The sequence below is a fragment of the Schistocerca serialis genome, chromosome 5 (genome assembly GCF_023864345.2).
Source record: "Schistocerca serialis cubense isolate TAMUIC-IGC-003099 chromosome 5, iqSchSeri2.2, whole genome shotgun sequence".
NCBI classification, from domain to species: domain Eukaryota; kingdom Metazoa; phylum Arthropoda; class Insecta; order Orthoptera; family Acrididae; genus Schistocerca; species Schistocerca serialis.
This window is the reverse complement of record NC_064642.1, coordinates 427546518-427573553: the sequence shown is the minus strand read 5'-3', so window position 1 is coordinate 427573553 and position 27036 is coordinate 427546518. Positions and strand designations below refer to the sequence as shown.

The 27036-nt window shown below is 46.3% G+C and overlaps 1 protein-coding gene across 1 annotated transcript in view; it reads left to right on the top strand.

Moving 5' to 3' along the window:
* LOC126481981 (zinc finger protein 777) overlaps positions 1–26652 on the top strand; it is a 258751-nt gene extending 232099 nt beyond the window's left edge. The window contains exons 3-6 of the mRNA XM_050105946.1: positions 17511–17739; positions 21814–22105; positions 24439–24885; positions 24937–26652. Coding sequence (XP_049961903.1) covers positions 17543–17739; positions 21814–22105; positions 24439–24885; positions 24937–25308 — 1308 coding nt within the window. The 5' untranslated portion in view covers positions 17511–17542 and the 3' untranslated portion in view covers positions 25309–26652. The remainder of the gene's footprint in view (positions 1–17510; positions 17740–21813; positions 22106–24438; positions 24886–24936) is intronic.
* The last annotated feature ends 384 nt before the right edge of the window (positions 26653–27036 follow it).

Genomic DNA, 27036 nt, shown 5'->3' with positions numbered 1-27036 from the left:
GGGTCAGTTGCCACTCCCTGCACCAAGTGCCTATCCGCTGCAGATCTTCCTGCATTTCGCTACAATTTTCTAATGCTGCAACTTCTCTGTATACTACAGCATCATCCGCGAAAAGCCGCATGGAACTTCCGACACTATCTACTAGGTATCAATGAGGCTGACAAGAGCAGCACAGGATAACAATACTATGCAATAATAAAACATTTGATAGCAAAAATATCAATAATACACCGACATCGCCAATATGTGAAATAAGTGTGTATTATTTTTTAGTTATACTATTACTACTACAGCTACTGCTGCTGTTGACACTCCTGTTGCTGGAAATACTACTACAGTTATTGTTGAATTAATAACTGCTCCCAAACAAATGTGGAAGACAATATAGGCTAAAGAACATTTATAAATGTGTGAGGGCTTCTGAAGCCCTGCTTATGCTTTCACGGTGTATGGGTAACGTATTGAATTATACGAAAAACTTAAAAAGTTATCTCACTCAGACTTGATAGGAGGAATGTCACAGTGTTAGTGAAAGAGTATTGGAAAGCAGTTTGAAATCAAACAAAAAATTACAAATTTTTTTTTAAAAATGAAGGGCCTCGGAGGCCCTGTGTATGCATCCTAGGGTTAAACCTAACTAACCTAAGGACATCACACACATCCATGCCCGAGGCAGGATTCGAACCTGCGACCGCAGCGGTCGCGCGGTTCCAGACTGTAGCGCCTAGAACCGCTCGGCCACCCCGGCCGGCTAAGTGGATTCAGCTGTGGATGTGGCGTACCTGAAGAAACCTACGGACTCGCTTCGTCGCCGAAGTAAACCATTACCAAGGCGTAAGGCGGTGTTTCACCGTGGAGAGGCGCGTACCGCTGCGGCAACGAAGGACAACGAACGACACAGAGTGGATCTGGCCGGACGTTGGGCGTCAATGCGTTGGCGTGCGGCTTCTCTTCCACACCAAACGATGGGCTTGGCGCCAAGGAATTTGGCCGCGTGGAATCACTGTTGGTTCTGATACCTCTGTCAGCGTTGCTCCGGGTTTGCTATTGTTATAAAGCAGCGTTTTAATTCAGTTTTCATCGGCTGATATTACGAGGGAAAAAGAGGATATAGCAGTCGTCGCATCTGCCGCATTTATTTTATTGCAAGAAGCTGATCATCAGAAAAAGAAGAAACGACGCTGTTGGACGAACTGTGTTTTAAGAAGAAGCAGCAGTGTTGTGGGGAAAAAAATTGTCTACCGTGAAGTTGACATTGAATATGGGCTGTTTCAATTTTTTTTTTTTTTTCCTAATGCAAGTTACAGATTTCGAATTCTTATTGAATTGTGTAAACCCTAAAATTTCCAAAAATGGCACCTCTTTTAGCGTAGCTGTGCCTATAGCAGAAAGATAATAGTCACTCCTAAGTTTGTTTCTCTCTGTCGTTCACGGTGAAAATAATGTCAGTATAGAAACTATTTTCTTTTTCACATCAGGCATATCAGTTTCTAAAAACTGAATTATTTCCCTACAGCGTCTAGTCTTTTCAGTTTGTTTTTATAATCGCAGTTCGTAGGAGCCCATAAACATTCCCGTTTATGATGTAACTCTTATCAGCTTTAACGTTCTGTCCATATTCCACTCTGTATTTTTAAACACAATAAATACACACCCTTAGCGAGAGCAGCTATTGCTTACAGGGAAAACAGCGACTTTTGAAATTAGGTTTTTCAGGGCAGCCAGAAGCGGCACTCTGTATGTTTTACTGATTGATTTCGCCCGTTAATTCAACAGCCAGTTACTGTATTTGAATCTGTAAATTCGACTGTTTCTGATGATGCTCTTGTTAAATTACAGAGTGAAACCTGTCGATAAAACATACTAAGCGTGACTTGTGGCTACCCTGCAAAGTTTAAATGCACGTCCGTTCTAGAGACACGACTAAACACTACCGAATTGAAGAACGTTTCACCCGGCATCCACATTAGGAGAGGAATCCCAACGCTTTGATGTTACCGCCAGCAAACCGAACTGCAACAAAGACCAATCGCTTCGTTGGTTCAGATTTGATGCCCGTTCACACTAAGAAAATCTTGGCAACGAAGCTTTTGGTTGTGTTTCGTTGGCTTTCCTTGGTCTAGTGTGTACGTGCCATCAGACGGACGTCTCCGGGCGCTGAGTTATTCTTTGTCTCGTGTGCTTACACATGTCTCTGTCACCCGTTGAAGATAATGTGCTATAGTTAAGATATTTGGTAGTAATATTTAAGCCATTATAGAAAAGTTTCAATGTATTCCGTACGGCACATTTACATGCCATGGACGCCGACAGTAGACTTAACGAAATGAAAGGAGATCTCCAGGGCGGTTAGAAACAGTCTGAAAAGCTTGTAAGGCTGTTGCAGGGTAGGTTGTGATGAGAAATAATTGTTATGAAAAACTTCGATATGTTTCGCCGTTTCCGAGTTGATTACCATTGTGTACACCAAATCTAGCGGACTGCCAGATACGATTAGTGTCAGTTCTCATAGCGTAGATAACAGCTCACGATACTGCTCAGTCTGTGACTCGGGTTCGACACTTACTACCGTCCTATGTCCAGATTTTGTATCGCTCTCTTGTTCGCTTTTAGGAAACCAAACGAAGAACACCTTTGGAGCCACCGTCTCAGGCGGGCCTCTCGGCATCAGTACTGTGTAACTCGGAATAGCGCAGCGTATCGAATTTTTTTAATACAATTATTTCTCAGCGCAACATACCCTGCAGCTCACCCGGTATGCTACCAAACGACTAACCCGGGACACAGTTCCAGTTGCAGGTTGCTTATCCAACAGCTTCTAGGAACAACAAATTTTGATTTTCAAGTTTTGTTATAATTAATGACCGAATTTAAAAATTTAGAAGGATGTGATAATCCATTCATTAAGATGTATAATCTTATGTTTAAGGTTTGACACAGTAAAACAAGTATTATTGTTAGAAACTGTATACATGTCGTGAGATAACGTTAGTTACGGCGCGTAAATTATATGCATCCAGTATTTGAGAATGAGAGGACTTAGCGACTTCCAACAAACTTCACATATAATTTTAAAACTTTCCTAAACTTTTTCTCTCTTACATGCTTAATATCGAATATTTAACACATTAACTCTTTTTTAAAAGTGACCAGATGTTTGAAGCTGTTTTGTACGTGGGAGTTCTATTGTTTAAACAATCGGGGTTGGAGGGGGATGGGTTACCTGGTGCCGGCCGAAGCGGCCGCGCGGTTCTGGCGCTGCAGTCTGGAACCGTGAGACCGCTACGGTCGCAGGTTCGAATCCTGCCTCGGGCATGGATGTGTGTGATGTCCTTAGGTTAGTTAGGTTTAACTAGTTCTAAGTTCTAGGGGACTAATGACCTCAGCAGTTGAGTCCCATAGTGCTCAGAGCCATTTGAACCATTTTTTTTTTTTTTTTGTTACCTGGTGCATTTAAGCTTTGCAGGGTAGCCACAAGTCACGCTTAGTATGTTCCCTTTAACTGTTCACACGAGAACCCTACGACAAATCCATACTGATCTAGATCGGCTGTGATTGCACCGTCGTGTTAAAGCTTCCTATACTTCGAAATTATTAATCGCATGTAGCATGATTTTTTTTTTTACTTACCAAATCCACCAATAGGCATTGCTATGAAGAAAATTATTACAAATTCGTGAGCTGTAATAATAACATTATAAATCTGGTCACTCCAATTAGAGATCCTGGTTGACCTAATTCAGCACAAATAAGTATTCTTATTGTGTGCACTTGGAACAACAAGTAACTCAAATGGGTTATTTTTGTGATGTTTAGGATGATAGTTTTATGTATCTCAATGTGTATGATGTGGACGGAACTGGTCGTGGGCAGCACGTGGTTCTACGCCAGAAACACAGAGACGAGTGGATAACTATACTCAGCTGCTGATGACGGATTGGTGCCGAAACCGACATGTAGATGTTTTAGTAGTATTGTACATGGCGACATGAACTGTAAGAGACGTTTAGCCGGTCGCTGCGGTTCTAGGCGCTTCAGTCTGGAACCGCGCTGCTGCTACGGTCACAGGCTCGAATCCTGCCTAGGCCATGGATATGTGTGATGTCCTTCGGTTAGTTAGGTTTAAGTAGTTCTAAGTCCAGGGGACTGATGACCTCAGATGTTGAGTCCCATAGTGCTTAGAGCCATTTGTAAGAGACGTTTCTTTGTCAGAAATCGGTAGCGGGGTGCGGATTTTTGCGGCATAGGACGGTCCCCCTGGAGCAAGACGGGCAGCCGCAGCCCGGCGGCGGCTCGGCGAGGTGCAGCGCGAGACGCGGACTAATTGGGCGTGCGCTTCCGCGCGAGAGCGCGCATTTGCGCGCAGTAATTCACAATTATACGGGTAAGGCGGCTGGCAGCGGCGGCCGGCCCGGCAGCTAAATCATGTTAAAGTAGCCGCGTCGCTATATTTGCGTGCCGGCCGCTGAAAGGGCGCGCCGTTTTGTCCCGCGACGCAATTAGCGTAATTAACGGGGGCGGCGGGGGCGGTCCGAGCGCCGCCAGCATTGTCCGCGTGTCTGTCTTCGAGGCGGCTGTCCAACGCACGCGTTCACACATACTATACTGCGGGAATCAAACAATGCTGGTTTCACAGAGGCTAGCGTCTGAGATTCTTTGGGCGGTACTAAATCGAAAGGCAGTCCCACACTTAATTATTGAGCGTTGGGGACAAAGCGGAAATGTCGCGCTGTTGTCGTGGAGAAAGGCTCTGTACTGATGGAGGTGCTGTAATCCATGGCGATCCTCGTGCCGTTTTGTATGTGCGGATACGAGAACTTTACAGCCAGGAGAATTTGCAATTATTCATAACGTAGTAATGAGCAATCGGCTGATCCTACAGTCGGTGTTAGGCGAGCTGGCATCGCGTTGTGGAGCCATGCGGACGTGGAAAACGCTTAAGTCACGGAAGATCGGATACGTACACCCTATAGAACTGATGCCAGCGAGGGATTCCAAAACGAAGCCGTTAATTTATTTGATGGAATTAAATTTTCCTAGAGACATAAGGATAAGGATAAGGATTGAAGCTGATGCAATGAATTAAAATTTGTACCATACCAAGGACTTCAACCCGGGTGTAGTGTGTACTAGGCGGATGTGCTAACCACTAAACATTGTGGCTACCGATGCTGCATGGATTTCCCCATGACATACGAAGCTTGGGTGCTAGTCCAGTGTCAGATAGACTCGGCAATACTGACGATTTAAGAAGGGAAAAAATGGGCTGCAGGTGTGAATTTGAAGTTTGTGTGAGGAAGGGCAGTCCGTGCAACTCCAGCAGCCACAACACTACGGTTGTGTAGTGTGGTTAGCACATATGTCCAGTAAGCATGAGACCCTGGTTCAAGCACTAGTCGTGGCATATATTTTAATTCATTGCTTCAGCTTCTATCCTTACCGAAGTTGAAGTTGTTAAAGTTGACTTATCCGAAAACATTTAAAGCAGTTGTTCCATAAAAACACGGGAGAACTGCCGGATATCAGTAACGTCCTGCCACGATATTTCGGCGCGGAGTCTTCTGGCCATCTTCAGGTGAGTGCCACTGTAGTTGTACTGGCGAGTACGCGCTGAGCTTTAACGCTGCTGTAAGACTTTTCTTTCATGTTCATGGATTTGTTTAAACCTTTAGTGTCAAATATAGATCTCGAGAGGGAAATATTAATAAATATAACCATTGTCCGAAACGTTAGTCATCGGAAGTCACCTGAGAAAACCGCCCTGTGCTCTGCATGTGATGGAATTTGCAGTACGTCGCTGTCGACTGTCACCGGTTAACATTCAGAATCTTCACGAACCGTACATATATTGCAGTTGCTGAAAAAAAAAATGCTAACTGCCGTAGTGTTCTGAATTAGCTCAGCAAAAATTTATCTGCAACAACACCGAACAATTGTCATTGGCGAACTGACATAACGTTTCAAAAATTAACATGTTATGTTTATACAGAATAGGAAATTCACATTCCCCAGTGTGTATCACCTTTTACAGACATAGTGAACAGGAAAAGTGATTACTGACGTATCAGAGTATTTCCTCATACTAGGGCCGCGGGGGGTACCCGCGCGGTCTCATGTACCTTGACACGGTTCGCGCGGATCCCCCCGTCGGAGGTTCGAGTCCTCCCTCAGGCATGGGTGTGCGTGTTGTCCTTAACGTTAATTCGTTTAAGTTAGATTACGTAGCGTGTAAGCTTAGGGACCGATGACCTCAACAGTTTGGTCCCATAGGAACTCACCACAACTTTTCAAATTTTTTTCCTCATACTAGAATCAGTTACGCTATGTAAAGAGTCTTGCATTACATCGATGACAAAGATTAAAGAGTTAGGTTTGTCGTCAATTCGTTCCTGTAACTACGTTAATGAAACTAAATGGCTATCCGTCTTGTTTTGACCTTTGGGTCTACGGGATTTAAATTCCAACCTTCATTCTTCGCTTTTAGTTTGCGATGCGTAATTGTCAGCGAACTTAGTACACAACAGCCGAGAGAAATTTTATCACGATAAGATTATGTTCCGAGAATGAAGTGTTTCTTGCAGAAACTGAAAACGCTTCGTTGGAAAATATTACGAAGGAAGGGAATTTCCTGCCAAAGAGTCAATGTTAAGATGTACTGTCGCCGCCGCCACGGCTAAGGGGATGCTGGATGCTACCAGACGCACATTTCCAATTGAATTACTCATGAGTGTGGTTCGTCTGATAGTGATCCAAGAGCCAGTTTTTGTGGAGAGATTTTAAAAAGAGAGATGTAACGGAAACAAAATTTCAAATTCAGCAATTAGAAAAGACCTACTATAATCTGGGAAATATCCCTGTAAACATAACCTGACACTGTTAGCGGCGGTTCTAGAGATACAGCCGCTGTGGCACGTGGATGTAAAAAACGGAACAGTATATAGGAGGAAAGAGTCATTCTTCAGAAATGCAAATGACCTTGTTAACTATCGGTTTCAAACATCTACAGGGATCATAAAACTAATTGCAACAGCTTATATGACTGCTGCGTTTTTACTGTGGCGTCGCATAAAATAAAAAGCATTCTTCGTCACTGCCCTCATTGTCGTTAATAGCGAAATGCACTGATATAATTAATTAACATTAAGAAGAGAGCGTTATGGACGCTATAAGTATCTTAATGGTACCCGAAGATCGTGAGGTAATCGAAATGAGGAGTTTATATTTATTGCTCACCATCTCCTGGCGCTTCGGAAATATTACTTTAAAAATGCTTATCAGCTACAGAGAATAGATACGACTATATTGGAAATTGTAAGTGCGGAAAGCGCCTGGAAGTCTGGCTACAGCCGTCCGTAGACTCTATGATATTTTCCTTGGTGGAGAGGAACGTGGCCAGTGAGAAGCAAGATTGCGTCGTACGTCACAAGCAGAACTGGGAGATGACATATTGGATTCCATCTTCTCAGCTGAAACCATATTTGGTGGGTTTTACGTCGTACGGATGTCGACGGTTTGAAAGCACAGGCACCTTGAGCGCCTGTCGCGTGGCTGTTGCAATAAAATGACGGGAATCGTCATATTGGTGGTTAAAGAAATTTCGTATTTGGTTATTTCTGCATTATGATTGGGGTGTTACGGAAGTATGACGTTTCAGGGCAACGGCACAGTGAAGATTTATCGGAAGCACGTTTTTCTTGGTACGATTTTTTGTAATTAAGTGGCAGTTAATAACATGTCGGCTATTGAAATCTTCAGGATATTGTAACATAAGACATTGTCGTATGTTAGCACAAGTTAATTTAAAAGTAATATGTTCTGTAGTATTCGATAAGAGTGCTATCTCTCAGTAGCGAGTTTGTTTTGTTTTGGAAACATGCCAGGAAACATGAACCGACGAAGTGTAAGGTTGATTTTTACGTCACTGCCTCATTTCTATCGCAATGAGCGCGCGCGCAAAACACACAAACACACACACACACACACACACACACACACACACACACACACACACACGAGAGAGAGAGAGAGAGAGGGTGCATAGACAGCGGGGAGAGAGAGAGTGGGACTGCTTTATATACAAAGAGAGCTTGCACTACTTGCAGTAGCGAATATTTGGCACTTCCTTGTTTCAAGTCTTGTAGTTCACATGTCCTAAAAATGTTTCCACTGTATAGAACTACGAAAGGCCTCAGGATTTTACCAAAAAAAAGTGAAAACGAGGAAATATTTTTTGTATTATTTGGAGGAATATTACAATTTTGATTGGACTTTCTCATGTTGAGAAAAGAGGAGAAGTGATCTGTTATATTGGCAAAAGAAAACTTTCTGTAGCAAAGATCGCATAAATACTTATTTATGACAAGTAGGTACGACAGTCTTTGCTGTCGTCTTCTGGTCTTCGAGTATTTTTGTTATAAAACGTGTACAGTGAGAGATGGAACATAATGCCAGGTTGTCATGTGGATGGATAAAATGTGGTACGTTCCACAAAGCTTTGTCAGGAATAAAACATTTACAATAGAAAATCATCTTGTACAAGTGGCAATGTCCGTATATGTAGCGCATAAGTCTCCAAAAATTACCATATACAGTAAACGTACATTAGTACATCTGTGTACATTAGCTAGGCACGTTCCATTCATGGACAACTTGGCATGACGTTCTAAGTCACGATGAACACGTTTTGTTACAAAAATTCTTGAATATCAGAAGATGACAGCGAAGTCTATGGAAGCCAGTAGTTGACAATAAAGAAGTATTTATGCAACCTTTGCTATAGACAGTTTTTTACTGTTACAATGTTGCATCGCATTTATTTATAATGGCATATTTACAGGGCAAGGCCCTTACTGACTGGACATGGATTTTCTCTTGTTGCCTTGTAAGATGTTCATGGATATTGAAATTTTTACTTATAAGTACTGCAGCATATTGGCAAGGAAGGAAATGTGCATTTCAATAGAGTTAAAGTGGATATTTTACGGCCGTCCAGTTTCGTAAACAAACCGTGTGATTTTGAGAGCGAGATGGAGCTAACGACTGCCGCTGGAGAGCGTTGCAGTCACTCGTGCCGTGTTTTGCAGCAGTCCGTTTCTAAGCGTACACCCCATCCGAGATGTTACCCACGTGTGACGAGTTTGAGGGGAAGCACGTCCCGCGTGACGGCCGCGCCCCGTGTGTGCGTGGAGCCGCTGCTAGACGGGGCGGCGTTCCGCTTTAAGGCGGTGTCTGGCCGGCCGGCGGCCGCCCACGCGTCCGCACTGCACCAGCGGCCGGTCCGCAGTGCAGCCACGCCACGCCACGCCGCACCTACGGCAACCACGGGCACAGCCACCTGCAGTGGCCACGGCACGCCCTCGCCGCGACGCGCCCGACGCCGTCTCTCGCGCACAAATTCCTCACCGCGTGTCTGTTAACACTGTGCACCCATGCTCGTCAGCAAGTGACGTTCTGTGCGCCGTTGTACCTTATCGAGGAGAGCGACGCAATTTATGTATCGATGAATTCTTCCTAAATCTTTTAATCTCCTACATGAAGTTTGTTTTCTAGGGTTCTGTTGGTTCCACATTCTCCGTTTGTCATTAACTCGATGATGCACGACAAGTGTTTCTGAATGTGGATGTGTCCTATAGCACCTAACCTGTGACGCAAATATATTTCAGTTTTGAGCGCTTTGACTTTAACGTCTTATGAAAAGACAGAATTCTTTCCGTCAGCCTTTCATCATTAATTCTGAGCGTGTGTTCGTACAATTTTGCTCTTTTCTTCCGCATATTCTTAGAGATTTCCTTACATTGCTGCAATTTTCCTTTTAATCCTATAAGGGGCGACAAAGTTTCTGTTTGAGGGCGTTGTTGCGGAGTATATGCGACGTCACGCTACTCCAATGCGGGTAAAATCATCGACATACAGGATGAGAAGTATTTAAACCTACAAACTCTGGGAGGTTGTAGGGGACATCGAAACAAATATTTTTCCCTAATGTCATTTTTTCCTATGAGGATTATTTAAACCGGTGGAGGCTTTATTATGCTCTTCAGTTGGAAACTGCTGTCCACCAGTGCAGTAGTGCATTGTCTCTGTTTACTAATGTAGCGATACATCTGGAGTGAGTACACTGATATGGTTGGTGCGTACTACGTAACGCACCACAACGGACGAGCTGCACAGCGGGTTTATCAACAATAATATCCTAATCGCCGTATCCCGCATCATACGACCTTTGCTGCTGTATATCAACGTCTGCGTGAGACCGGGTCATTTAGCAGATTAACTGGACAGGGACGCCGTCACACGGTAAAAACGTTGCAATTTGAGGAAGCTGTCTTGCAGCATGTGGAGCGAAATCCTTCAATCAGCACTCGTGCAATTGCACGTAACATGGGGACGAACCAGACGAATGTAAGAACAGTCCTTCGAGAGCAATGGTTACGTTCATTTCACTTACAGCGTGTCCACAACCTTTAACCAGTTGATTATCCACCCGGAGCACAGTTTTCGCAGTGGTACCTGGAACAGTGTGAAGTGCATCCTACATTTCCATCCTCTGTGTTGTTTACCGATGAAGCAACGTTCGGGGGTGATGGAGTCTTCAACATGCACAATTCGCATGTTTTGAGTGAGGATAACCCATATGCCACAGCTACTAGCGCTCAATAAGTGCGGTTCTTCGTTAATGTGTGGGACGGTGTTGTTGGGGACTGTTTAATTGGGCCGTATCTGTTACGTAGTTGTTGTCTCTTGGTCATAGAAAAATGTAAAAAGTGTTTGTTGGTTTAATTAATTTTCCGCCAGAGAAATCTTCCTCTACCAGTTTAAATACTCCTCATAGGAAAAAATGACTTAAGGGAAAAATATTTGTTTTGATGGCCCCTACAACCTCCCAGAGTTTGTCGGTTTAAATACTTTTCACCCTGTATATCGAAGAGATTCATATGACATTCGTGTGTTTCTGACGTGCGTGCGGTAAATCCGGGAATGTGAACTGTGGTGACGACATTACCAAATACGTCCATAAACATTCATCGAAGAGTGAATGATGTTTATGGGGTAGCGTGTTTGTTGACAATCGCAGTTGCGGAATGGTGCGTCAAGCTCCGTTCTGGTCTCTGCCATTTGTAATACGGGGGAAGACACTCGAGCACCCGCCCTGTAGACCCCATGCGATTATCACGCCTTTGGTGCCTTTAAAAAAGCTTTGTGGTGCTGGTGGTTCGCGTCGGACGAGGATGTGCTGCAGGCAGTTATGGACTTCTTCACGCAGGAAACACAATCTTCTACCAAACGGTATATTCGTCCTGACTGATGTATCTGTGAGATGACTGCCTCCATGGTTCAAATGGCTCTCAGCACTATGGCACTTCACTTCTGAGGTCATCAGTCCCCTAGAACTTAGAACTACTTAAACCTCACCAACCTAAGGACATCACACACATCCTTGCCCGAGGCAGGATTCGAACCTGCGACCGTAGCGGTCGCGCGGTTTCAGACTGTAGCACCTAGAACTGCTCGGCCACTCCGGCCGGCACTGCCTCCATGCCCACGGAGATTTTGCCTGATTGGCATTTCGGTTGTGGACTGTATGACCCTCATATGGAAAGTTTTTGACCGTCTCTAATAATTCCGACCATGCAGGCTCCTCCAAAAAATATTGCTTTGAATTTTACTTTCTTGCTTCTGCACTTCTTGATTCAGAGTAATACCTCCAATTATCAAGGTTACACACGCTTTTAATGCGTTTAATTCTTACAATTTTATTGCAATGTTGTTGTGCCTTCGTTTCACGTTCTTGGGTACTGATTTTTCTGTTATATCTGTACCAGGTGATTCTGTAGCCTTCTCGTGATTTACGGATCATTCCCTTGTTGGCTTTACAGTTCAATCACAGAGGTTGGAAAGATACTCCTTGGCATCCCAACTTTGGTACCTAAGGTACTTTGCCGAAGTGAGTTTCCATACGCTGACAATCTAGTTACCGGAGAATTTGTACCTTGTACGGACTTGTTACGTATGTGATTTGAAGTCTAATTTTCGCTATAATTCTGCGAAATTTTCGTAGTAAGTGTATAGCTTCTTTTTCCAGGATGTCAGCACAGATCAGACACAGTAAATGATTTTTAGTTTCGTAGAGTCTGCCCAAATATTTTATTCTTTTTACTTCTGTCATATGACACTAATAATATCTTTTTGTTTAACGCTTGCCCAATGTAATGTTATGGATCCTCTCGAAAATTACACTGTACGATACACAGAAATTTCGTAATATTTCCCCGCTCCATCCGACGCAGTGCCCTAGCTGTAGCAACAATACATAATTTCTTTATGTAGAATGTCTTGTCGACGATCGAATTTTCTCAGTTGTCGTGTTTAAAACATCCAACCCGTGCTCGGAAGAAAGGTGTATAAAAGCAAGTGAAGAACAATGGTTAATGTCGGATTTGCAGTGGCAACTCACTCCACTTTTTCTGTATAAGCAGCGAAATTCGTTGCAGCATATAATAAATATCCCTGATGCATGAATGCCTCATCTCGAAGAGCTCATAACTTTGTCGGTCTCTAAACTGAAATGTACTCGAATTTTTAAACGCCCATCTTGAATGTCATTGAATTCTGTGCTTCTCTCGTTAATGAGTCGCGGCATAACAACACCATCAGATTCTGTCGCCCTGGGCGGCGGCGTAATTTGAACAGCGGAGACATTGTTATAAGACTGTCCAGAACGAGTCCAAACTCCAGAAACCACTGCTCAAGTGAAAGATTGCCTGCACAAAAATCCGCACGAATCGCAAACGCGGTTTGGCCCTGCGAGCGGTAGTTGATCAAAGACCTAACTACTCATCAACACGTACAGTACAACAATGCTCGAGCCGCCATAGACGTGGCTATGATTTCACTTGGCCACGGAATGCGGCAGACTCCCGCCCAACGCCTTCAACCTTCGTGCTCTGTCGTCTAAATACCTTCAGGGCCGGCATGTGAGGCAGCTGCTTGCTGAGGGAGCGGCCGTCGCGTCTTTGCGATAGTCGAGGCAGCGCTGTTAGATCAGCCAGCCAGTTCTTTCCCCGCCCGACGCCTGCGGCGAGCGGCGCGGTCCGCAGCCTCCCGTTGGCGCGGCGCGGCCAGCGTGCCGGATTGCGATCTCGCGGCCCGCTGCGTCACCTATCGACCTGGCGCGTGACGTCACGCCAGTCGATGGCGGCCTTCCTTCCGCCTGACGGGTCGCGGTCGCGGCCGCACCGGTGTGTGTGTGTGTGTGTGTGTGTGTGTGTGTGTGCGCGCGACAACACGGGCTTCCCAGACAAGCCGCAGTTGCTCCAGCTAACTTCCGTCTGGTTAAGCGAGCTTGCGCAGGGAACGCGGTGGAGGGCCTTATTATAACAATCGTTGATGTTTTTCGGCTATACGTTATCAGACGGAGATGATAAAGACGAACGTGCCGCATTCTCAATTCAGCAAGGAAGGTAAATGTGCCTAATTTTCGGTACGACGGAGTAGACTAATAAACTCATGATGTCTAAGGAAGCTGAAAGAGTGCGCGCCGAGGGCCGCCAACAGGAAAATACAGATAACGAGAAGCAAAATATAGGTGGACCAAACTTCTTGATACTGACAAAATACACTTTTTCAACATCAATTACGGTATTGTTTTTAAATATATACTGGCAAGACACGTTTCAGCAACATGCTGTCGTCATCCGGTGACGTGAAGTATTTTTAATTGTTAAACAACACGTTCCTGGTGAGGGCGAAAGAAGTTTTTGCTATTGCTGCAAGTGAGGTTGTGTTCCGAAGTATGGTTGCCCCTGTCCAGAAAGATTAATTTGGTTTTGCGTATTGTGTTTAAATACTCTCAAATTGTATGATAATGCATACACTACGCGTACAAACATTTTCTGTACAAGCATATTTACATCATGATACTTAAATTACACAATGTCATTTTAAGTATTTAATTAAAAAGCTTTTAGATTATCGTTGATATTTTAAAGATGACGAGCGGTCTGAGAGCATACTCTGAAGCTGTGATGATTTACTACAAACGTTCTTCTGAACAGCAGTTTGTTTAACCTCGCATCTTTACCTTCGCAGGTATGTGCTTTAAATTGTCATCCGTAGACCTCCGAACTCAAATTTATTACGAGTACGATAAATGTTCGACCACGAAGCTGAAATTGAAGCTGAGTTTTACTCATTCCACTTTTTACTTTAAGGGGGTTAAATATGTGTTTTTGGCCCACCGTTTTCCTCTGCAGTGGTATCCACTCGATTGCTGCACTTGGACATTAGAAAACATGCATGAATAACGTTGCGATGGCCACCGTAAGATGTACGACAAGATTTACACTCAGCGGCGTTCCAAAGTCATTACCTCGTTTGTTATTCCATTCTCAGATGCTGCATGGTAGGAAACTATGTCGGTACATATCTGTATAAGACAAGCGCCTCTGTAGTCGAGGCCGCTGAAACACGCTTGTAAAGTGGCTCACGACTCGCTGTGCCCTGTTAGTGGTCCCAGAATTCGCCGCCAGCATTTGGCTGTAAGTATAGGGCACGTGACACGCTACAGTCCGTCCGTCGATAGGGACTTGAAGAAGCTTGGCAGCTCCTTGTTGCTACTCGAGAAGATCTGGTTATGTGCCGATACCAGGTTTCTCTTCTCTTTGTCATCACCATCACCATCACCAACAAGTACAGCACTAAAAACTGTGCACGCGCACATCAAGCCACATACACGTAAGGCACATAATATAACACAATTCTCTCACTTGGCGAAGGAAAGATGCCATTGTGCCCGAAGAAAGGAAACCACTCCGATTTGACGCCGACCCTAATTTTACGAATGCCATATGACTTTATTTCAGTATAAGCACGAGTTCATGTAATATTTCCCTTATTTATCACTAAGCGAGATGCGTATTACTAATAATCAGTTCGAATCATCTTGCAAAGTCAGGTATCATTATTCCAAGAGAAAGCCCTTACGTGTCCTAATTCTTACCTGAAGTGTCTCCAGCGATATTTTATTGGGTATTTTTGGGAGAATCTTGCACTCTGGATTAATTGTATGACTTTTCCTTGAATCATTTCTGTCTATTCAGTTAATAAGACTATGCAAGGCAGTTACACTAAGAAAGAGTGCTTCAGAAAAATCGAACGAGAGTTTTGGAAGCTCATTTCTCCATGGATAAAATACATATTTTTGAATTATTGTTTCGTCTCTTATCCTCACGGAAAGTTATGGGATGGTTTCATCATAAAGTAGTCCTAATGGATTTCTGTCATAGCTCCTCGGCATTTCTAAAAGCGTTCAGCCCGCAGGAACAATTCTTGGTGTTTCACTGGTCGTATATGAACATGAACCTCAGTTTGAGTTCAGAATAAGCACTCTGGATTTATGATCACACATTTCTTGAATCGCCTAATGAAAGTATTTATTCCCAACAGTGGGAACGTCCCCTGACAGCCGGAACTTGTGCACAGCTGCTGTCTTCGCTAAGTGGTGGTTGTTCTGCTGCCGTCACTGACATACCTTCTCCTGTAGAGCGCCGCATCTACGGCGAGTCAGCATGCGGCGGTCGTAATCTGGCCCAGGCAGACTTAACAGCCACGCCGTAATCGTCCGACGAGGGACTTTATTGGGCGGTAACTATCTCGGCGGCATTAAGGAGAGCAGTACTTGTTCCTCGGCCCGGAAATTGGCCGCTTGTGGCGAATTTAAGAAGATATCGCCGGTCCGTCGCCAGACGCACCGCCCTTAACAGCAGTGGAGCTTCGTAGCTGGTGTCGGGGCCGCCGCGGCTCTCATCCGCGCACGTTGTGAAACGTCCCACCCGTAAACACTGCTTATGCAACAGTCGGCGGGCCCGGGAACCAGTTCGCGGCTCATTTCCATGTTCACGGGCTGCCTAATGAGCGGACACCGAGGCGTGATAACCGAGCCGCGTGTGACGTCACCGCTGTTTACACTGACTGACAGGTGGCCCGCGACGCCGCGTCGGCGTGCCGCGCGTTTCCCTGCTTCCGCCCAGAAGCCGGCGCCTCGCCACATGCACATCTAAATCACAGCCCGGCTGAGCAAACTGTATCTGGTACTCAGCCCAGCTTGCATGACGATTTTACAGGGTTTTTCGCTTCTAAGGCATATCATGCTTATGTTCGTCATGTATACGAAACAGTACGAAAACGAAAACATGAGGTGGTGGAAATAGCAGTGTCAGAGACGAAACGATGGGGAAGGGACCAAACAGCGAGGCCATCGGTCCCGTCGGATTAGGGAAGGATGGGGAAGCAAGTAGGCCGTGCCCTTTCACAGGAACCATCCCGGCGTTTACCTGAAGCGATTTAGGGAAATCACGGAAAACCTAAATCAGAATGGCCGGACACGGGTTTGAACCGTCGTCCTCCCGAATGCGAGTCCAGCGCGCTAATCACGGCGCCTCCTCGCTCGGTTGCAATCAGTGGAATACAAAAATAAAAATAAATAACGAAGAAGAAAATGATGATGCATTAATCAAGACTTTAATTTTACGCGCTACCAACAATTATCACTTTCGAACAAAAAAAATCAGTAAATCAATTACAAAAATTATTATTTCGCGAAAAGCAATTGTTAATCTTACGATGACGGTATTTGTTATGGAATATTGAAATTTTTTGCGTATTAAATAGGAAATTGACCTGCAAACAGTTCATGACCTGGGCCATAGTTCCCGAAAAGTATGGATAACTGCTAAGATTAGGTTAAGGTGATATGAAAGGCACATCCACAGTGATACATCGCTGGTCACGTGAGAACAATCAGGGGAATAACCATAGCAACCATAGCATCATGACAGTGACATTATCACTTCGATTTCGTTCGTTGGTAGCGTCAGGTGCTCGAGCGCCCAAACTTAGACGTTCAATTCGAAATGTCAGCAGATGTTACCTAATCCAGAAAAAAATGTTGAAGTAGTAGGTTCTGTAAATTGGTGTGGACTGGTCATTCAGTAATGCCCCTCTTTGCTTCCCGATATTTCTATTACAGAAGTTGTGATACATCCTTCAGCAACTTCTTTGTCTGTGAGATATGGAACTATTCATTTGCATTAGTCAGTGCTAATCGAGGAAGCGCCTAGAACTGTTGGGGTGGTAGGAAGATGTGAATCTGTTTTTGTCCAATGCATCTCAGATTTAATTACTAACACCGCGTCCTGTAGTCGTCCACCGCGGCGCAGGGTCGCACCTGATGATAGGAGCCCAAGAGCTCGAAACCGGTCGTGTTCTAAATAAAAGAACGTTGCTCTAAATAAAAGAACCTTACAACTGTAGCGGTGTTTTCAATATCAGGTATAATGCTCAGTTGCGGATGCTCCTACGACAGGATCGTTTGAGTGTAAGAGTGGTTTTGTTTCATTTACTTCCAGGACAACTATGTTTCAAGAAACGTTATGTTTTGAAGTTTGAATTTGAATCGTTGAGCGCTTTGGTACGTGTCGGCCAGTTTTACCGCAGAGCTGTGTGCTGCGCAGGAGGCGGCGAGTCCGAGCACTTGTCGCGGGTCATGACGATGGCGGAGGCGGCGGCGGAGGCAGCGCCGGCCCCGGCGCCCGACCACCGCAAGCAGCGCAAGCGCAAGCGGCTCAGCGCCGTCGTCGACCAGCTGGCCCTGCACAACAACAACAACAACAATAACAACAACAACAACGTGCCGCCCAGCGGCGCCAACAGCCCCGACTGCGAGGATGAGGACGTCTTCAGGTGAGTCACGCCTCCGTACTCCTTTACACGAGCTGTCATTAAGTAGAAATTATGAGATCGGAAAATCTAGCTGAGACCGTGAATCTTAATGGTGGAGATTGTCCCTTAATACCTATTCACCCTTCAGTGTGGCATATTTTTCTCAACATTGTATGACTTGGCGGGGACCTAGGTTGTAGGAGACTGCATGACGGCAGTTCATGGGACACTGAAACGCTTCAGTCTGTCATTTCGGTTTGATTACTATTATTCATTCTTCGATCATGCAAAAATCAGATTTTCCTTTTTTTCTCGAATAAAGTAGCTTGGAATCCCGTCTAAGTATTTATGTATAGCTGTGCCCAAGAGTTTGTATGCGCGGAATTTATTCTTGACTTTTAAAGTTTCTTTGTGTAGAACGTTTGAAGATGTGTGATTAGGGACATGGACGAAGAGCTTGTTTCCTTCACTAACACGCGAAAGAGCCACGTACAGATCTCTGAGTGAAAACAGCTGCACTAGAGCGCACGCCCGCAACACGCAGTATCTGGCCTGTGCTTTGATTATGGACATGGCATGACGTACGACTGCAAGGAAATATACGTTCAAAGCAAAATGTTAAATGGAATTGTCAGGAATAAGCGGGACTCGGGATCAAAGCCTGCTCCCCAGCACCACTTCCCGTCAAAATTTCCGCTTCTGTGATGTTAAGTTGGAGAGAAGTAACCTTAAGCCATTGTGAGTGAACGGTTCTGAGGAGCGAGGTAAGGCTAGACGCTATCGATCAGACTTACGTCGTGTCTCACTTTCGGAAGGAGTTTCGAAGGAGCGAGTTCAGGCCAGTTCTCGAGCAGCAGCAAGTATCGTCTGACGATCTTGACACTGCGTAGACCTCTTTTAGACATTCTGGTGTAAGAGTATTCGGGAAGACTCCACCATTTTCTAGGCATTTTTATTCGTAAACAAAACGAAATCAAAATGTAATGAGTCGGCACCTAATCACAGAGCAGACTTAATAAACTTATTTTTACAGGCAAACAATATAAATAAAACAAATAGAAAGATACAAAGCATTGCCGTGAAGTTTTTAATACACAAAGCAATTCGTTAAGATAAGATTCTGGCAGGTAATTCTGTCACTGAAGTAAACTGCCAAATATACTTCTGTCACTGAGGAAGAAGAAACATACCCAGAAAAGAAGCCAAAATAAGTAAAACCTATCAAAAGAAGCAAAGCAAAAATGTTAAGTTTTTAATATACAAAGCGAAAACATGAAAATCCGTATGTCCTAGCAAAGTAAATTCACTGTTAGTTTGTAACTGTAAAGATAAGATTGCGGAACTTATTTCTATCACCGATGTAAACTTCCGAAAAGAAATTTAACAGCGCCATCTAAGCCATGTTGACTAAACATCTGCACTAGTAAGCAGAGCCAACGGCTTCATCTAAAGCTGTAAATTATATTTTCTTCCATCTACCAATGTTAATGAAATAAAAGTTATACATTGCCCCAAGCTATGCTCACGTTACCTGTGCAAATCCCATGAAAATTTTTCAGTTTTGAAAATTAGCATGTTCAAATAGACACGTCACTATTACAGTTTTATTATTAGTGTAGGTCGCGAGCAAATTATTGCTGAGGTCAAGCCAACCCTCTATTATGTAACCCGATGAGTATTTGGTCTGTATCCTGTACTGGTCTGGAGAATGAAAGTCTTGGCGAGCCATCGGAACAACAGACGACCTGGCGAGAGATATGTGGCCCCAAGGAACACGCTTAACACTCGAGATTCATAAAGCAGTGCCACGTCCTCGGGCCGCAAATAATAGTGCGCAGTGCCATGGAGGTGCGTTTGTTGATACACACCGTAAAATAATTCGCAGTTAGAGTAACAGCCAACGCTTATTTTCCGTATAATATTCAAAACCGCGAGCATGGCTGACACAGAGTTCGAACCAGGAGGACACTCCAACGCTGACTTACTTCCCGCCCAACAAGAGTCGCTAACAACTTTCGTACGACAGCGGAGCAATACGTACTTCATTGGTGGCGTATTTGCCCTAATTGTTTCTTATTACATAGTTTAGTGCAGAACGTAGTAATAGTAACGGTCTCTTAGGTTTCCACAAGTATTTATTATGATAAAAGTCGATTCTAATAGTTAATATTTGATATAGAAAAACAAGTTGTTTCGCACCTAAATGTCAAATGGTGTCCGGCATTCGCGATTGCTACGATGGACGCACTTTCACGCGTCATTCGGCTGCTAACAACACCAGCGTTCCCACGAAGACATATGGCGTGATCACTCCTACCATCTGCCCGCCGACCGTGGGAGGGGCCACCCGATGCATTGCAGTAGCGCTCTTTATTACCGACTGGCACGTTGGGCTCAGCCGTATACGTCCACCAGACAGATGGGCTGGGCTGTAAGACCCATCTTACTCGTAGCGTTCAAATACACTCTTAGAGAGAAAAGGAAAAAAAGAGAGACGCACCACGAAAAAATTATCCGAAAGAGACGGAAATCGATAGATGTGTCGTACTTGTACAGACAAACAAAAGATCACAGTTTCAGATAAACTGGATCATTTATTCAAGAGAAAGAGCTTCACAAATCAATAAGTCAGTAACGTCTTGGTCTACCTGCTGCCCTTATGCGAGCAGTTATTCGGCTTGCCATGGATTGACAGATTTATTGGATGCCCTCCTGAGGTATATCGTGTCAAATTGTGTCTAAACGACGCGTCAGATCGTCAAGATCCCGACCTCGTTGGAGGGCGCTGCTCAGAATGCTCCGAACGTTCTCGGTTCCAGCGACCTTGCTGGACAAGGTAGGATTTGGCAAGGACAAAGACAAGCAGTAGAAACTCTCGCTGTGTGCGGACGGGCGCTATCTTGCTGAAATGTAGGCAAAGGATGGCTTGCCAGGAAGGGCGACTGAACAGGGCATAGAATATCCAAAGGTGCCGCGGACTACAGCAAAAGGGATCAAATGGCATCCCATACCATCAGTCCTGGTTGGTGAGCAACAGTCAGTTTGGCATCAGACCTCTGTCAAGGGTGTCTCCAGACACATCTTCGCTGGTAATTGGGACACATTTCGTAGCCTGATTCATAACTGAATGCAGTTCTAGTCCAGTCAGTGAGATTTCTGGCCGAAGACGTGTCTGAAGACACTGTGGTGGATACCATGTTGACTGTCGCCCGCCATACGGCCTGACAATCAGGAGCGATGCTCTGGGGTGCCAGATTTTTTCGTAGCAGAACCATTTTGTCATCATGTGTGGCAGCCTTGCTGCATAGCGGTACTTGACGATATTCTACACCGCGTTTTGTTGCCCTTCATGGTAAGCATCCTGGGCTTATATTTCAGCAACATAATGCGCGACCATACACGGTGAGAGTTTCTATTGATTGTCTTCGTTCTTGCCAGATTCTGCCTTGCCCAGGAAAGTCGCTGGAATTGAATATGTGTGGAGCGTTATGGACAGAGATCTCCAACCACCTCGAGTTTTGACGATCTAGCACCACCATCTTGGGCAAACTTTCGCACGGTATGTCCCAGGAGGACATCCAATAACTCATCAGTCAATGACAAGTCTAATGAATGCTTGCGTAAGGGCTAGAGGCGGACCAACGTGTTACTGGCTTGTTTAATTGTTGAAACTTTTCTCTTGAATAAGTCATGAAATTTTTCTGAAATTCTAGTGATTCGTTTACATGTACATCATATCTATCGGTTTCAGTCCCATTCGGATAATACCTTCGTGGTGCATCGTTTTTTATTTAATTTAACAGTAAAGCGTGTGGGATTCAAATATGTACGCGGACCCATACCTAAAAACAAACCGATAATTACGTAACTCTTTCCAGCCGATAATTACAAGTTTATCACAAATCCGTCGTACAGTATCAAAACCTGTTTCTCGTATTTAGTTAGATTCTGATGCATTAATAAAATCATAGCTTCTCGTGGCCGAATTAGTGTCTCTTGGTATCTTTGTGCTTTTACTGTTGCTGCAGGCATGTACTTTCCTCTTTTGAGTTTGATGTTGATGTTGACAAGCAAGGTGCCCTCGATGTGTTGCAGCGACAGCACGACGCCTCCGCCGGTGAGCGCGCTGTCGCAGGCTCCGGTGCCGCAGGCCGGTGTGACGGCGGGGGCGGCTGCGGCGGCGGTGGCGGGGGCGGCCGCGGGCGGCGAGTCCGCGGGCAACTCGGGCCCCGAGCCGGGCACGCCGCTGTCGTGCGGCTGCGCCAGCTGCTTCAGCTTCGAGTACTACCTGCACTCCCAGTACCTGCACGCCGCCTCGCCCGACGCCTTTCGCCGCCGCTCGCACTCCGACTCCGACCTGCCGCTATGGCTCGACACGCGGGAAATGGTACGTCGCCGCTTCCTACTGCATGCTGCTGCGACCTGTTTCAGCCCACCCGTCTCGTTTCGCGCGCCAGCTCCTGCTGACCACGGAGCACTTCAAGTGACCGACTAAAGAAGAAAGTACAAAAATGTTCAGAGAAAGACAGGAATGTAAATCACCTAAAAATGAAATAATTAAAAGTGCCAGGCTGCCAAGGCGAAATGACTGCATAAAAAATGTGAACAAATCGTAACGGAAATGGGAGTGGCTAAACGAGTCAGAATTTAAAAGAGCTTTGGAACACATAAGATCAGACAAGGCAGAACGGATAGACAACATATAATTTATACGCGGAATGGTCTACAGTTATTACGTTTGTTTTTATCGCCGATTTTAAAGATAGATGTTACTTTGAGTTTTAGCCAGTCTTTTGGTATCTACTTACTTCTCCAGCGATTATTAAAATTCGTGAAAAATTTTAGACGTACTAATTTCAAAAGGACAATAATGAAAAACTTGACAGTGGCAACAAAGCAGAAATTGGAGTAATATACACAGAAGGAAATAAAAATACTTATGTGACTGGATTCGTGATTTCGTGTCGGAGAGGTCACAGTTCGTAGTAATTGACGGAAAGTCATCGAGTAAAACAGATGTGATTTCTGGCGTTCTCAAGGCACTGTTATAAGCCCTTTGCTGTTCCTTATCCATATAAATGAATTAGGAGAGAATCTGAACAGCCGTCTTAGGTTGTTTGCAGATGATGCTGCCGTTTATCGACTTGTAAAGTCATCGGAAGATTAAAACAAATTGCAAAACGATCTAGAAAAGATGTGTGTGGTGCAAAATTTGACAATTGACCCTAAATAACCGAAAGTGTGAGGTCATCCACATGAGTGCTAAAAGGAATTAGTTAAACTCCGGTTGTCCGATAAATCAGTCAAATGTGAAGACCGTAAATACCTAGGATTTACAATTACGAACAACTTAAATTGGAAGGAACACAGAAAATGTTGTTGGGAAGGCTAACCGAAGACTGCGTTTTAGTGGCACGGCAGTTCGAAAACGTAACAGATATACTAAGGACAATACCTACACTACCCTTGTCCGTCCTCTTTAAGAATACTGCTGCGTGGTGTGGGATCCTTACTGGATAGGATTGACCTGAGTACATCGGGAAATTTCAAAGGAGGGCAGCACGTTTTGTATTATCGCGAAGTAGGGGGAGAGTGTCACTGAAATGATACAGGATTTGGGGTTGTTGTTGTTGTGGTCTTCAGTCCTGAGACTGGTTTGATGCAACTCTCCATGCTACTCTATCCTGTGCAAGCTCCTTCATCTCCCAGTACCTACTGCAGCCTACATCCTTCTGAATCTGCTTAGTGTATTCATCTCTTGGTCTCCCACTACGATTTTTACCCTCCATGCTGCCCTCCAGTACTAAACTGGTGATCCCTTGATGCCTCAGAACATGTCCTACCAACCGATCCCTTCTTCTAGTCAAGTTGTGCCACAAACTCCTCCCCAATTCTATTCAGTACCTCCTCATTAGTTATGTGATGTACCCATCTGATCTTCAGCATTCTTCTGTAGCACCACATTTCGAAAGCTTCTATTCTCTTATTGTATAAACTATTTACTGTCCATGTTTCACTTCCATACATGGCTACACTCCATATAAATACTTTCAGAAACGACTTCCTGGCACTTAAATCTATAGTCGATGTTAACAAATTTCTCTTCTTCAGAAACGCTTTCCTTGCCATTGTCAGTCTACATTTTATATCTTCTCTACTTCGACCATCATCAGTTATTTTGCTTCCCAAATAGCAAAATTCTTTTGGGGTAGACATCATTAGAACAAAGGCGTTTTTCGTTGCGGTGGAATCTTCTCACACTGCGAAAACATTTTGACGACGCCGACCTACATCGGGAGAAACGATCACTAAAATAAAATAAGAGAAATTAGAGCTCGCGCGGAGTGATATAAATAGTCGTCTTTTTCGCGCGCTGTACGAGAATTATTGTGAAGGTGGCTCGATGAACACTCTGCAGAGAATTCATGTAAATGTAGGGTCAGACGAAACACTATCAACTTCGCCACGCGGGCTAGGGCTTCTTGTCACGGTTCGGGCGGCTCCCCCCCCGTTGGAGGTTGGAGTCCACCTTCGGGCATGGGTGTGTGTGTTGTTCTTAGCGTAAGTTAGTTTAAGTTATATTAAATAGTGTATAAGCCTAGGGATCGATGACATCAGCAGTTTGGTCCCATAGGAACTTACCACGAATTTCCGAAAAAATTACTGCTAACTTACTGGCGCTGTGATCTTAGTTGGTAATGTGACGGTGGCGTGTTGCAGGCGGCACGGCGGCCAGCAGCGCTGTCGGCGCCGAGCAAGGGCGGCTCCCTGGAGTCGGAGGGCTCGGGGTCCCAAGACTCGCCGCTCGACCTGTCGATGAAGGCCGCGTCCGCGTCGGCGTCGGCGTCGACGTCCGCGTCGGCGTGGTCGTGCCACACGAGCAGCAGCACGGGCTCGTCGGAGCCCGGCACGCCCGCCGCCGTCGTGACGGCCGGCGGCGTCGCGGTGCCCGTGGTGCGCGGGGACGTGGCGTCGCCCACCACGATGGCGAGCGTCGCGGTGCGCTACAACCTGGAGGTGTCGCCCGTCGTCGAGGAAATGCCGCCGGGCGCCGACGTCGCTTACGTGTGCCCCGTCTGCGGCCAGATGTTCAGCCTGCACGACCGCCTCGCCAAGCACATGGCCAGCCGGCACCGCAACTCGGCGTCGGGCGGCGGCGGGGGCGGTGCGGGCGGCTCGTGTTCCGGGTCCGGCGGCGGCGGCAGCGGCGCCCCCGAGCGCGCCTACCTGTGCGAGGTGTGCCGGCGCTCGTTCGCGCGCTCCGACATGCTGACGCGGCACATGCGGCTGCACACGGGTATCAAGCCGTACACTTGCCGCGTCTGCGGGCAGGTGTTCTCGCGTTCGGACCACCTGAGCACGCACCAGCGCACGCACACGGGCGAGAAGCCGTACAAGTGCCCGCAGTGCCCGTACGCGGCGTGCCGGCGCGACATGATCACGCGCCACATGCGCACGCACGCGCGAGGCGGCACCGGCGCCGCCCCCGGCCTGGGACTCAACCTGGTGCAGCCCAAGCAGGAGCTCGAGGAACCGGCCAGCCCCTCGCAGGCGCTCTCCGCGCTCTCCATGGAACCCGGCCTGCAGTAGCGGCGGCAGCGGCACCGCGCTCACCCTCCTCCCGTGTCTCCGAGAGCCGCTCGCGACGGACGGACTGTGCGCCGCTGTACCGGCTAGTGGTCACCGAGCATCATCTGGACGACTGCAACTTCGAGACGGCGCACTGCCAGGTTCATGTGCTCGTCTCCGGGCATTGCTGTGAAGTGTCATCCTCCGATTAACTGTATGCTGTGGGGACTACTGTTCTGTATCTCCCAAGCTTCTAATAAGTATCAAAATGTCATTACTTGTACACCAATCTGCATCGCACCTGGAGTCAGTTTCAGAGAGCCTCCAGGAAAACATCTGTACATCACGACGTCCACCTGTCGACGCAGTGCTGGCACTGTAGAGTACTCCTGTGGCCCGACGGGTGTCAACACGAACACGTCGGGAGCCTCTGCCAGAGTTTCTGCACCGTGGAGCCCAAGTGAACACTCTTGGGTGTGGAATATGAAACCGGGATTAACACTGAAATTTTACTGAAAATTCTATCCCCTCGAGCAGATGCCATTCTCTTTGGAGCTCCCTCGGTTCGCCAAACAATCGCACCATAGTACTCGTACGCCCATCAGCTCCACTGCTTGCAGGCAGTCTCACTATCTGTGGCAGCCGGTAATTGGAACTGGATAACTTCGGAGCTGCCAGAAAATCACATATGTCGCTGACGACTTCCACCTGTAAACACAGTGCGCACTTTTTCTGCGGCTAGATGGGTAGCAGCACGGAAGCAGTTAGAAGCTGCGACACTTTCTACACCGCGAAGCCCAAGTGTACACTCGTGCGAAGGCAGTACGAGCCAAGTAGAGGCGATATTGATATCAAAAGTTGGGAGCCACAGCGATGAGCAACACAAGCGCAGGGCTCCGCCTCCCTATAAAGTGCTGACAAACAACAGTGTTGCAGAGTGGCTGACGCAATGGCTAGATAGTAGCGTGGAGGTGCAGGGACAATGTATACATCACATGAATTACTGTGAGGTGACACTCGAGAGTCGGTAAGTACGGGAAGAGCATGTGGCCTCGGATGCTGCGGAGCGGCGGAGTAGGTGGTGGTATCGGCGTGTTTTGACGTCACTGTGGGGCGAGGCGGCCAGCGTAGCGTGTCGTGGCTGCCGTGCCGTGCCGTGCCGTGCTCGGCCTCGGCCAATATCGATCTGGCAGCGGGCTGACGCTCGCACGCGTGTCGTCGTCGCCGCCGCCGCCGCCACAGCGGGCCATTATAATTAGAACAGCGGAACAGACGACAATTCTTTACCTGAGCGGGGCTCGAACGGGCACGCGGCCAGCAGGTGGGGCCGCGATCGCCAGCGCTATTAAAAACTGGCTGCGCCCGACCGGCGGCTGCCCACGCCTCGCCGCCCCCCCCCCCCCCCTCCATCGCTCCCTCTCCCCTCCGCCGCCGCCCGACGCCACGCTTCCCGGCCGCTGCAAGTACGTCTCTGGACACCCGCACCTGTTATTGTTACAAACTACTGCACTTCCTCCGTACTGCCGGCGGTGAAAATAATCGAGGGACGGGAGCTTTTTGTAAATGCTTTGCTGGTCTCTAAGAGACCCGTCTACTTGTAAAAATTGTTGTTGTTGTTGTTGTTGTTCTTGTTATTCTTATTGTCTGACAGGTGAGACCTCGAGCTGCCCTCGTACGATGGCGTTCTTGCGCCTCATCACACTTTTCATCTCGTTCATTGAGGGATATTTGGAAATTAAAATACTCACA